The following is a 13,519-nucleotide window of genomic DNA, read 5'->3' as shown; positions in this document are numbered from 1 at the left end:
AGAAACAACTTTCTCTCAGTTTATGTTGCCTGTTAGTTTTGCACATATAATCTCATATTAATCACAAGCAATGACAGCTAAACCATACCCATGATAATAGACCACATTCCAATTCCTGATGAAAACTGAGTTTCTTTTAAATTCTTGTCAAAAAACACAATACTCTGATAATACTTGTATTGTAAATGGGTTGTCTATAAATCTATTACCTAGAAGGGACCTCTTTCATCTCATCATTACCCTGTAAAGCCGTACCAGACACAGCCTTCTGTCAAGCTCGGGGTCCATCTGCTGTGGCTGCCCTCAAGACAACTCACATGACTGGAGAAATGAGTTTGTCCATATGCTGCAGGCAGCCAGCCGTACTTTAGAATCCAAAGACCAGAGTATGTGCTGTGATGTGGCCACAAAGGTAGATGTTGTATTGGCTGATGTCTGGTACATGCTGTGACATAAAACAACACTCACACACACACACACACACGCACACACAATTTGATTCCCACAAGAACAAATGTCCTCACAGCAATATTAAGCTTCGTGAGCAGCTGCTTGATAGACTTATATCAACCCACGTCCCGGGCTACATGCTGTAAGGGTGGATTGGTGGAGTTGGTTCTGTATTGAGAGCTGAAGTCATAACATCATGTCTTTTCTAGCCTCGGTTTCTTTGGTTACTGTCACTCAAAATAATCTCTTATTCAGCAGCTTATTTCTTCACTTGAACAATGATCCTGGGGTTTACCCTCCATATGCTAATACACTTTTACATCTATAACATCTTTAGCTACAAGAAAGATATATAACTTACAGAGGGCACAAAAAACAAGTTCATTATAATGAGTTATATCCTAAAGCAACCTTGTTGTTTTAAACATGCATGTATTTATTAATTAAGTTCTTTATGGTTTGGTTTTATATTTTTCATTACGACCACTTCACTTCTAAAACCAAACCCTCACCATTGGCTGGGCCATTGGCAGGATTTAGTCTCTCAAATCCCCACCTACCAAAACCCCAATATGTAATAAAATTACGAGCATATGACAAATATTTGAGAAAAAGGGTAAATATTTCAGATATAAAGCATTTTTTATTTAATTTGCCGAACTGTGGGCTTCGAAAATGTAGAATATCTTTACCTATGCATTTGAATATTATGTCAATTAATAGTTAACTGTCTTTTTCCATTTGGAGATTTTCACCTCAATACTAGACAAAACAGAAACTATATTTTCACTTTTGTATTAAAGCAGCACTGTGTAACATATACTGAGAAACAGCTTCTTCTGCAGCCACAAGTGGTGATTAATTCTGTGGGGCTCCAAGTTGGAGTGGTTTTCATGTACAGACAACCAGACAGTCAATCTTCTGCCTGAGCTTTTTGCCTTTTCCCAGCCATTGAACCGAAACATGGATGAGTGGTGTACATTCATCTCTGCATTCCTGAACCAAAGGTGCTGTCGCTGTAGAAAAACACACCAAACTCTGTATTGAATTATTGATATTTAAAGGTTTCCCAACTGAATATCAGAGACAAACTTGGCTTTTAGTCTTTTTATGTCATCTACATTTCAGCTACATTACTCTTGAAATTATTTGACCCAATTCTGGCTGCTTGAGCTGCTCACTATCTCTCAGTGAGACACTTCTCCGGCCACAGAGTGGGAATGTAAGAGTCACCATTCTCCCTATTACAGGTCAGTAACAGCAACAGGATTAGCTAGCTGCTACTTTACAGTAAAATAGTTACATAAACTTACTTTATGGCCATAAACTGACCAAATTCAACAAAGAAGAAAAAGCCAGCCGTAGTTATATAGCTGCACTCTCTGATAGTGTCCCAGCTCATGCAGCATGATAAAAAAAAAAAGAAATTAAAAGGCAAATTATAAAAAATAAACATGAACGTGGAAAGAGAATAATTATTCTACTCGCCTACTAAGAATAATTGTACAATCGAAATCCTATAATTAAAGTAGAGGGTAATTAACATAAAGAATTAACAACTGCAATGCAAGATGATACATGTTGTTTTTGAAATAGAGAGCTGGAGGGAATTAGGGGATACCGCAGGCACCACTTTGTGGTTTAAAGGGGACATAGCATGCCCATTTTACCACAAGTTGATATGGTTCCTTGGGGTCTTAATGAAATGTCTGTAACATACTTTGGTCAAAATACCACAAGGATCATTTCAAACAGCACCCTTTATTCTTGTATAAAACAGCCCTCCACCGAGTGACCTGTTTTGAGTGCCTGTTCCTTTAAATGCTAATGAGCCAGCTCCCCCTCCCCCTCTCCCCCACGATTTTAAACGATATAAATTACATATTTTATATGATATAAATTATCAAATATGCATCCCATACTTTGTATTCCCCTTGTTGTCCTGGAGTTTTAATTTTCCCAATCACATAATTAAATGTCCCCCTCTGCCCATCCACTACAAGCACACAAGCAGACAGACAGAGAGAGAAAGAGAGGTGGGGGCTATGAAGACCATCATTTACCCCGAACCCCGACATTCAACGGGTACAACAACAAGCGGAGAAAGCAGAATCGCGGGCTGACCTTATATATACAGTCTATGGGGCTGACCAGCGGAGAAATGCTCGTCCCGTGTGAACAGCCAGGCGGCTGCGTGCTGGAGAACGGCGCTGCGCTGCCTCGCAGCGGCGCTTCCGCGTCCGGTGTACCCCGGCGTAACTACTGTAACCCGGCGTAACTACTGTAACCCAGCGTAACTACTGTACCCCGGCGTAACTACTGTAACCCGGCATACAGTAGAGCTGAACACTGCGGAAGTCTTCCACACAGCTGGCAGTGTGGAAGACCGCTGCGAGGCAGCGCAGCGCCGTTCTCCAGCACGCAGCCGCCTGGCTGTTCACACGGGACGAGCATTTCTCTGCGCTGGTCAGCCCCAAGACCATGTAGGGAGACTTCCAGTTCCTTGTTACGACACAAAACCCAGGAAGCGCAATCGAGTCGCTCAAGCATGACGTTTCTGACTTAGAGGAACTATAACAAAACGCGCGAGTGTTTTTTCCCCAGAGTTTTTGGGTTGGTAGACATGCCAGATACCCACATTAACCTGTAGAAGCACTAACAAAGTGGAATTTGCATGCTATGTCCCCTTTAAATCAAAATTAATCAAAGTTTTTGTGTTGTTTTTATTATGAAGAATTTTCCTAATTTCTAGCTTGATGTTGGGTGACAACTTCTACAAAATGCACAATACCTCAGTGTTTTAAACATTTCTACAAAGTTACATCTCATTCAGAAAGAATTAAGGCTGAGTGGCATCAATAACAACTAAGTCACTCATACACTTTATCGGTTCATAACTCAGCCACTGAAAACAGGAGAGAGGCAATTCAAGTTTCTAAAGTCTTTTTAGAAAGAAGACTTTATGAGTTATATAATACAATGTTCAGCAGCCTCATTTACTTCAACTGTATTTAAGTCAACTACTGATTAAAACCACCACACTCACTTTGACATCAACATTGTTCACTATCATAGCGATACAATTTACACTTTGCAAGTTACATATAAACTACATGTATCTCAGCAAGTTGTTTTGAATTCCACAGTTTAAAACATTCTTCAGATTTAGATTCTTTCAACTTGTCAAGTTTGAGTTCCTTAAGTACTTTTTCTTCTTTATTTCTGTCTCACCTCTTTCATCCACATTTTATATATTTTTATACAATTGACCTTTTGATAGTCCCCACTCACAAACAATCAAATGTCCAAATGTCCAACAATAGTTTAGTTACTGGTTTATAACTATGCATGACTCTTATACCAGGACTTAGATCAGGTCTGTAAATGAAGAGTATGTAGGTTGGAAGGTTCTACATTTTTATCACCTTTTCAAAAGGAGGAGCAAAAAGGTATTTAATGAATTATTCTCTGTATATCTGCTTATGTTTACAGTGAAAATGTTAGTATGCCTACTTCCTTAGTATTACCTCCAAGGCAAAGTTAGCATATCATTGGCTAGCTACATTATTATGTGTGGTTACAGATCACACATACTGTGTGTGAGCCCGACACCAGAGTTTAAAATAATATAAACAGCTCTAATCTATAATATCCCACAATCTGCCGTTTCAGCCGACATAATTGATTTTGCTACTTCTGTCTGACTTCATGGATCCCCTGCCTCAAGAATACAATTTCATTCGCAAATTATGGCGACCTTGAAGTTTAGAGGGTTGCAACTCTACAATAGTATAGCGGTTAGTTCCCAAATCGGGAGTAGTGATGTCATGTCACATGACATGGCCAACCAGCGCCAAAATCATGACTGCATGCACAGCACATCATGGCAGATACAGCGACTCTGACATCCTGCGTTTGTGATCTTCATTCTCACCAACATGGTGGTTGGTGAATTGATCCAAATAAAGACAAATTTGACATATGAATATAGAAATGTAAGCATCTGATTGAATTGGTTGATGGTTAGCTATATTGTAATTTTGATAATGTTACTCATGATAAATTATATTGAAGATTTATTTCAAGACAATTACACATAGCTATAAATATCAATACTTGGGACAAAACATTGAAGATGATAGTTGCAATTATGATCTTATTGGATTCTTGTTTTGTAATTTGTCAATTTCCTTTGTAATTAAGCAATAAGTAATTCAACGTAAAAGTAAAACATTTTCATACATCTATTGCGATTACCTATTATGTATTATCATTCCTTTGTAAACACAACAGTTGTACTGTATTACAAAATGTAAATGCATTTAATTTGCCTACTACTTCTATAGCTCTAAAATCCACAAACAGGCAACCAATATAGTTAAACAGGAATCAAATAGAAAGTATAACAGAGTTGAGACAAAAGAGGTATCCCACTGTTGATAACCATGGCTATGTGATTAGTTAGATAGTAATGGTTTGTTTAGACTTTCAGTCAGGATTTAGCATCCATCACAGCACAGAAACAGCACTGTTAAAAGTTTACTAATGACCTTTTCATGGCCTCAGATAATAGACTTGTCTCTATACTTGTCCTGCTGGATCTTAGTGCTACATTTGATACCATAGATCATAAGATTCTGTTACAGAGAGTGGAACATGTAGGGATTAAAGGAACAGCATTAGGCTGGTTTAAATCGTATTTATCAGATAGATTTCAAGTTGTAACAATGACTCCTCCATGTACAAGAAAGTTTGTGATGGAGCTCCACAAAGTTCTGTCCTTGGACCAATACTCTTCTCCTTATATATGCTTCTCTTAGGCAACATCATCAGAAAGCAAGACATACACTTTGACTGTTAAGCAGATGACACCCAGCTGTGCATGTCTATGAAGCCTGAAGAATCTAATCACTTAGTCCAACTTCAGGAATGTCTCAAGAACATCAAGGCCTGGATGACCCAACACTAAGTCCCAGTAAGTCTGTGAAAAGCCTCCAGATGATCAGAATTGCTGCAGCACAAGTGCTGAGAGGAACTAGAAGGAGAGATCATATTACCCCTGTCTTAGCTTCTCTGCATTGGCTCCCTGTAAAATTCTGAATTTAATTTAAGATCAATCAATCAAATTTTATTTGTACAGCCCATATTCACAAATAACAATTTGTTTCATATGGCTTTAACAAGGTGTGACATCCTCTGCCCTCAACCCTCAAAGAGTAAGGAAAAACAATACAACTTTTAACAGGGTAAAAGAACGTAGAAACCTGTAAGACTAGTGTAATGGAGAACATCAGAAAGATAAACGTATTTACAGCATTGATTAGAGGAAACAGTTTGTAGTATAATGAAAGGTCAATGAATTGATGGATTATTGTCAGTAATGGTCGAGTATCTGAGGAGAAATATTATATATCAAGCAGTCCTGTTGTAATCATAGTCCACGATCAGCAGCCACCACGATCAGGATCCACCAAATTACATAAACTAAGATCCTGCTCCTCACATATAAAGCCCTTAACAATCAAGCCCCTTCATATATCAAATAGCTCATAACCCCATATTATCCAAATAGATCACTTCGCTCCCAAAACACAGGCTCCTCTCCTGTGGTTCCTAGAATCTGTAAGAGTAGGATGGGAGGTAGAGCCTTCAGCTACCAGGCTCCTCTCCTGTGGTTCCTAGAATCTGTAAGAGTAGGATGGGAGGTAGAGCCTTCAGCTACCAGGCTCCTCTCCTGTGGTTCCTAGAATCTGTAAGAGTAGGATGGGAGGTAGAGCCTTCAGCTACCAGGCTCCTCTCCTGTGGTTCCTAGAATCTGTAAGAGTAGGATGGGAGGTAGAGCCTTCAGCTACCAGGCTCCTCTCCTGTGGTTCCTAGAATCTGTAAGAGTAGGATGGGAGGTAGAGCCTTCAGCTACCAGGCTCCTCTCCTGTGGAACCAGCTCCCACTCTGGGTTCTGGAGGCAGACACCATCTCTACATTTAAGGTTAAACTTAAAACGTTCCTTTTTGATAAAGCCTATAGTTAGTGCTGGATCAGGTGAGTCCTGAGCCATCCCTAAATTATGCTGCTATAGGTCTAGACTGCTGGGAACTCCCATCATGCACTGAGCACTTCTCTCTCTCGCTCCCTCTGTATGTATGTCACTAACTTTGTGTTTTTCCCTCCCATATCCTCTCTCTCTCTCTCTCTCTCTATCTCTCTGCTGGTATCTCTGACTCCAGAGCTGAAGGATTCAGACAATAACAACTATTATTATTATTATTATTACTATTATTATATGAATTGTTGCTGCTATCATTAATAACATCTTGACATCCATAATTATGACCCTTATTGTTTTCATTGTAACAACTAGTCTGTCAGAGCTGAAACCTGATGATTACACAAATGTTCCTGGTCTCCCTCGCCTCCCCCTCTCCCTTATCTCTCGCTCTTATCTCCCCCCCCTTTTTCACCCACCTCTCCACTTCCCCATTTTTCTCTGCTCACCCCAACCAGTCGAGGCAGATGGCCGCCTACACTGAGTCTGGTTCTGCTGGAGGTTTCTTGCAATTAATGAGGGAGTTGACCGTCCATGTAAAATGCCTTGAGATAAGGATGAGATTTGGTGCTATATAAATAAAATTGAATTGGAAACTACCAACTGTGAGCAATATACAAACTGGCTGGGTGGTCATGACAGATAGATAGGTCATGTGACATCACTACTCACAAGCCATTTCTTGGAGTGGACTCAATTGATTTGCTCATGAAGGACCCTGCAAGGAGAGAGAGAAAAAGGGAGCTCGGTCCGGACCGACTCGATTTACAGATCCAGCAGCCGTCAAGTGATTGAGGACGAGCTTACATCCAGGGCTTCTGCTGCTCTTGTCATGAGAAACGGAGATGGCTAACTACATGTAAGTGTGGTGTAGGTCAGACCTTTTATTGCTTCCCCTGGCAACGGCATGAAAGTTGCCACAGTCAGTTAGACACGTGAGGCTACATTTTTGTGGCAGGCTTAGCATTGCTCAGCAGTTCGATGAAGGCTACAGAATTGGCATATTGTGTGTTGTGTTGTTTTTGTTGAGTCTGGCTTCAGTTTGTTTGCCCCCAACACTTTGCCCCCCACCCTAACAACTCTTCTGCTTTCTCAACATGCTCCATTTCTTTGAATCCATTCACAATATCCCTGTCTCATAGTCTGGAATATAAAGCTACATCAGCTAATGACTTTGTCCTTTCCTGTCCACAAACAGTCAGTCTGAGTCAATAAGATGTGCAGCTCTCTCAAGAAAGTTATGGAAATGAAGTGAAGTTGTATATGACTTGCTTATAGATCTCAGAAAGCTGCTTGGGAAATGATTATTATCCACTGTTCAAGTTTCAGCCAATCTCAAGCCATTTACCTCCCAGCCACAGCTTGACAGTTCTCATTATTAGGTGTTAGCTGGTATTGTTTTTACTGGAAATGCTGAGCTGATCTCAGGTCTCGGGGAAGAAACTGATCCCATCCTGTTGAGGGAGGTGGCTTTCGTCAAGCCCTCGCTGCCCACAGTGGAGAGAGGAAAGCTCTCGTAGCTCTCTGCTGCCTGGTTGCCACACTGGCAGCGCAGCAGCGTTGACTTCAGCTCCCTCTGGAAGTTGCTGTTGAGGAAGCCGTACACCACGGGGTTAATGCAAGTTGAGGCCATCGCTGTTAGGTGGCAAGCAGAGAAAACAGCGTCATGCTGGCAGTCGGGTAGGGCCTGGTGGTGCCAGTCAAACACTGTGTTGAAGACATTCAGAGGCAGCCAGCACAAAGCGAAGGCTATGACGATGGCTAAGAGCATAACGTTTATCCTCTGGGCTCCCCGTGTCCTCCCACTGCGCTCCAGCATGTCCCTGCACAAAACAGCATGATGCCTATTGTCATACAATCCACTGTGAAATATCATATCTCACCTAAGGCAGAATTATGACAATGCCATACATAAATATAGCACCCAAAAAACGTTATCTTGATTGAATGACACAAAGATGCTCTCACACTATGAGAGAAAGTAAAGCTACGTGACCTGCGTCGTTTCAGGCGTAGGAAGATCCTGAGGTAGCAGAGGAGCACCAGCAGAACAGGCAGGCAGTATTGGAAGAGCAGCAGCGAAGTCGTGTAGGCGAGACGATGCTTATCTGACGGCCAAAGCTCCATACAGATCAGATGGTCCCTTAGACACAGAGGGATGTTGCACAGGGAAAGAGTCAAGACAATAAAAAGAGAAAAGCTTTTATAACTAACTGCAATCTTTTCTATTGTCACTCGTTCTTAAACAGTTTATGAGCTTGTCAGATTGCACATACTTGCATTGTAATAACTTTCCTCCATGATATCTTAATGTTCTTATTCTCGTCTAAAGTCACTTTTCCAACTCTCTTTGCAAGACAAAACTAAAGTATTGAGTATTAACTCTTTTAATATATAAGCGAACACGCTGCACTAATGCAGCAAACTCTAGCACAATAGTATTCAATTCAAATGAAAAGAAGTCCAGTTAGAGAGAATTTCCTCAAGCAAAGGTCCGAAACATCATAATGTCTAACAGGTGTTATGATTTCGTGCCATATAATTTCAAGAAGACTATGAGTTGTATCAATGTCTGTAAGCAGTCAAAAACTGATATGTTATGAAATATTTGAGGTATTAATGGCAGAATACGTTTTTTATCATTTATCAATGATGAGACAGACGCATCTGAAATGAAGCCTAAGGGAACATTTACATAAGGAATACGTCTGAATATTTTAAAGACAGGTGAAGACAGTCATGTTGTGTATCCCATGTCTAAAAAGGTCTTTAGCGGCATAAAAGGATCTGCTGAAATCAGATATTGTTCAGCAGTTGCCCCATTAATGTAGCACTGTATTGTTGGTGTTTAGAGCTTGATGACACTGCAAAAATGTGATATGTACCATCACAATGCTCCATCTGCCCACACCTGTACACCAAATATCCCCTCTCACCTGAAGGGATTGGCAGGCAGGCTGATGTTCTGGAAGGGGTCATTAGTGAGGATGTTGAAGGAGAGGAAGGGCAGAGAGATGAAGCAGGCAACCAGCCATGTCAGACCCACAGCCAGGTAGGAGTGGCCAGCAGCGGGGGACCAGCCAGTGGGATGGAGTATCAGCTGGTGACGCTCCAGAGCAATCAGCACCAAGGAGAAGATAGAAACCGTCACTGACATGCACTGAACAAAGGGAGTCACCTAGACAGATAAAGACAAAAGACAAAGTTTTACCAGATTTGAATGTTTTAAAGGGGACATAGCATGCCCATTTTACCACAAGTTGATATGGTTCCTTGGGGTCTTAATGAAATGTCTGTAACATACTTTGGTCAAAATACCACAAGGATCATTTAAAACAGCACCCTTTTTACCCTGTCTAAAACAGCCCTCCACAGAGTGACCTGTTTTGAGTGCCTGTTCCTTTAAATGCTAATGAGCCAGCTCCCCCCTCCCCCCTCATGATTTTAAATGATATAAATTACATATTTTATATGATATAAATTATCAAATATGCATCCCATACTTTGTATTCCCCTTCTGTTGTCCTGGAGTTTTAATTTTCCCAATCATCCCCCTCTGCCCATCCACTACAAGCACACAAGCAGACAGACAGAGAGAGAAAGAGAGGGGTGGGGGGCTATGAAGACCATCATTTACCCCCGAACCCCGACATTCAACGGGTACAACAACAAGCGGAGAAAGCAGAATCGCGGGCTGACCTTATATATACAGTCTATGGGGCTGACCAGCGAGAGAAATGCACGTCCCGTGTGAACAGCCAGGCGGCTGCGTGCTGGAGAACGCGCTGCGCTGCCTCACAGCGGCGCTTCCGCGTCCGTGTTAACCGGCGTAACTACTGTAACCCGGCGTACAGTAGTGCTGGACACTGCGGAAGTCTTCCACACAGCCAGCAGTGTGGAAGACTTCCGCAGTGTTACAGTAGCACTGAACACTGCGGAAGTCCTCCACACTGTTGGCTGTGTGGCGCTGACACAAATTCCAGCTCACGCACGGGAGAGCGAGCGGTCGCTCCCGAGCAGCTGCTGCAGCCTCCCAGTCCCAACGATCCAGACAAATGCCACATGTGAGTGAATCGCGGGCTGACCAGCGGAGAAATGCTTGTCCCGTGTGAACAGCCAGGCGGCTGCGTGCTTGGGAACGGCGCTGCGCTGCCTCGCAGCCTCGCTGCCTCCGGCGTAAACCCGGCGTAACGAGTGTGGGGGCGGGGTGGGTGGGCCAAGACCATGTAGGAGACTTCCAGTGTATTGTTACGACACAAAACCCAGGAAGCTCAATCAAGTCGCTCAAGCATGACGTTTCTGACTTAGAGGAACTATAACAAAACGCGCGAGTGTTTTTTCCCCAGAGTTTTTGGGTTGGTAGACATGCCAGATACCCACATTAACCTGTAGAAGCACTAACAAAGTGGAATTGGCATGCTATGTCCCCTTTAAAACTGAATATAACATCAATAGGAAAATACTGCTTAGGCTTTGGACTGAAATGTTTAAGCATTGCTATTATTATTATTAATAGGGCGACGCCTGCGAGCTAGTTCAGGCAGCCAACTCGAGCTGCGCTGCTCCAATCATGTGACATACACCACATACCTCACTCTCCACAATCATCTATAATACACACCCACCTTATTAGGCGGTCCATTTAAGCAGAGATTGTTTCCCATCACTCCCTTTGCTTGCCCCTATGCGAGTTGCTTCAGCCCCTCCACCACCCCAGCATCCACCTTTAGGCTCCGACAGGGGGTTACAAGTATTTGCTCATCACTCCCATCATCTATGTAATCATATTGAGGGGGGTGATTAAGTCGGAGCCTAGACGCCTAACACTAACCTGTTCTACTGTTGCAATAAACATTTGAACGTGAGTTATTATTAATCAATAAAATTGATTTGTGTGTGTATGTGTGTGTGGTACACTGACCTTACACAGGGCCTCTCCTAGTACCCAGCGGTCCATCAATGTGTATATGACAGTAACAGGCAGACACACCACACACATCAGGATGTCGGAGCATGACAGGTTGGCGATTAGGATATTGGTAACGTTGCGCAACTCCTGTTGCCGAGCAATGATAAACACCAGGCCTGCGTTACCTAGCAACCCGATTGCTATGACAACGCTGTAAGCCACAATCAAAAAAGTTGCCCCGCCCACCGAGGGTGGGCACTGAGAGGTGTCTGCCCAATCCGAGGCCTCCCAGACACCAGGGAGGCTGCTGTCGTTGGACATGGCAAAATAGAGGCGAGGGAAGGGAGGGGGTGATGTGAGGGGGGTACAGTGTGTCGGTGGTCAGGGTTCAACTGGAGAAGACTGCTCTTAGGTCTGTTCAAACACAGTGTACAAGCAGACAGGATGATGGAGGCAGAGGACAGGCGGAACACTGCCAGTGATATATTGTAATCAATGTTCTGTTGCTGGAGTTGGGGGATTGTGACTGAGGAAAGGAGTGATTCAAATATAGATGCTGTCCCCTTTTCCCTCCACTGTCAGCATCCCAGTGGAACACCTCAGCATCAAGATTTCCCTGCAAAACATAGAAAACATGAGAATAATGAAAGAGTAGCTCTCATTGGACAACTGAGACAGCTCTCATTAAGCAGACCCCTCATTATGCCATCTTTGCTCTACACTGCATCATGAACATTCACTGCAGGCCGTTGTTCTGCAATCAGAAGCTTGATGTATAACACAGCAATGTCGTCTGCTCTATCATGCATGCTCCCCCTTTTACATAGATGTCAATTTGACTGTGTCTGTATACAGTATATTACCAAACTCCACTTCATATTATATATGCATAAAACGAAACACACACAGACATATAATGTAATCATGCAGAACATTTCTCATATACTTACAATTACAAAGAGATAGGTTCATGATATTACAAACAAATGCAGAGTCTCTCTTTAGCTTTCTTTTCTGCAACATGTGACTGATACAGTTTATTAACAGTCTCCCGTACATCGCAGCATTGTAACATCTACTGCTGGCACAACGCACAATCCACTTATTACAATGTCTATCAAATTCTCAATCACATTAGCATATACATACATGCACATGGCTCGATCTCTGGAGAGCCCTGTCTCTCCTCTGGGCCCTGAGGGACTGGGCTGCCAAAGGATGAGACACACTCACAGGTGTCACCGTACATCCACATTGACTCACTTGCATCACCCACCCACTTGTGACATCACTCAAAAACTCACTTTTTCTTCCCTCCACTGCTTCCAAGGCGTCTGTCGAGGTTTAAGCCAAAATCTATTTCTCTTGTTCACAATGAATCTAATTTCATTAAAATTTACAGATGCCCATTTGTTTCTCTATAGATCTTCAGTGATAAGCCTGTGCAGTGTCAAAGTGCTGCAGGTTTTGATAAAAGCACATGCAGAACAAACCAGGGACATCTGTAACAACATTTGCAGGCGACTTTTGAAGCAGGAATCCCAATTCGATCGTGAAGACAACTAGATCTCTAATGGTAGTATATCTATACAGTATATCTTCCATATGAGAACAACTAGAATTATTCAAATATCAGCCACCTCATCATCGAGCTGCTTGTACAGACTAAAAAACTTGCATTCAATTACTGGAAAAGGGCAGCATCTGGCAAAGATTCTACAATATAAACAAAGTGTACCACTGTTAGTCGTCACAAGAAGTGCTAAAGGTTCAAGCTAAACACAGCTCAGAGCATCTTGTACTTATGACGTGACAGAGCTCCTGAGATAAGAAAAGAGAACAGTTTGACCCAGTTGCTTTGGATGACATCCTGTTTCATCAGTGAACATTCCATGTTTACAGTGACTGCTTGACAGGTCTATGTCAGTTAATGTGGAATTAAATGTTAATTCATTCACAGAGCACAATAAGCTGGCATGATGCCAAAGCCTGGCAGGGATTTGGACCACATGCCCCTCCTACGCACCCCTCCACCTCCCAAAATGAATCTTAAAGAAATAAAAAAGATTTGACTGATAAACCAACAGTGTGTGAAAAGCTATTGCGAGTAATGATGA

The 13,519-nt window shown here is 42.4% G+C and overlaps 1 protein-coding gene across 1 annotated transcript in view; it reads right to left on the bottom strand.

The window, feature by feature from the left end:
• Positions 1-6,650: 6,650 nt before the first annotated feature.
• LOC118125901 (neuropeptide Y receptor type 1) overlaps positions 6,651-13,519 on the bottom strand; it is a 31,347-nt gene continuing 24,478 nt past the window's right edge. Inside the window, exons 2-5 of the mRNA XM_047344487.1 lie at positions 11,415-12,018; positions 9,430-9,671; positions 8,448-8,636; positions 6,651-8,337 (exon numbers count right to left, since the gene is read on the bottom strand). Of these exons, the coding sequence (XP_047200443.1) occupies positions 7,872-8,337; positions 8,448-8,636; positions 9,430-9,671; positions 11,415-11,723 (1,206 nt within the window). The 5' untranslated portion in view covers positions 11,724-12,018 and the 3' untranslated portion in view covers positions 6,651-7,871. The remainder of the gene's footprint in view (positions 8,338-8,447; positions 8,637-9,429; positions 9,672-11,414; positions 12,019-13,519) is intronic.

Source organism: Hippoglossus stenolepis, chromosome 18 (assembly GCF_022539355.2).
Source record: "Hippoglossus stenolepis isolate QCI-W04-F060 chromosome 18, HSTE1.2, whole genome shotgun sequence".
Taxonomy (NCBI): domain Eukaryota; kingdom Metazoa; phylum Chordata; class Actinopteri; order Pleuronectiformes; family Pleuronectidae; genus Hippoglossus; species Hippoglossus stenolepis.
Note: the sequence above shows the minus strand (reverse complement) of the source record. Positions and strands in the feature narration are given on the sequence as shown.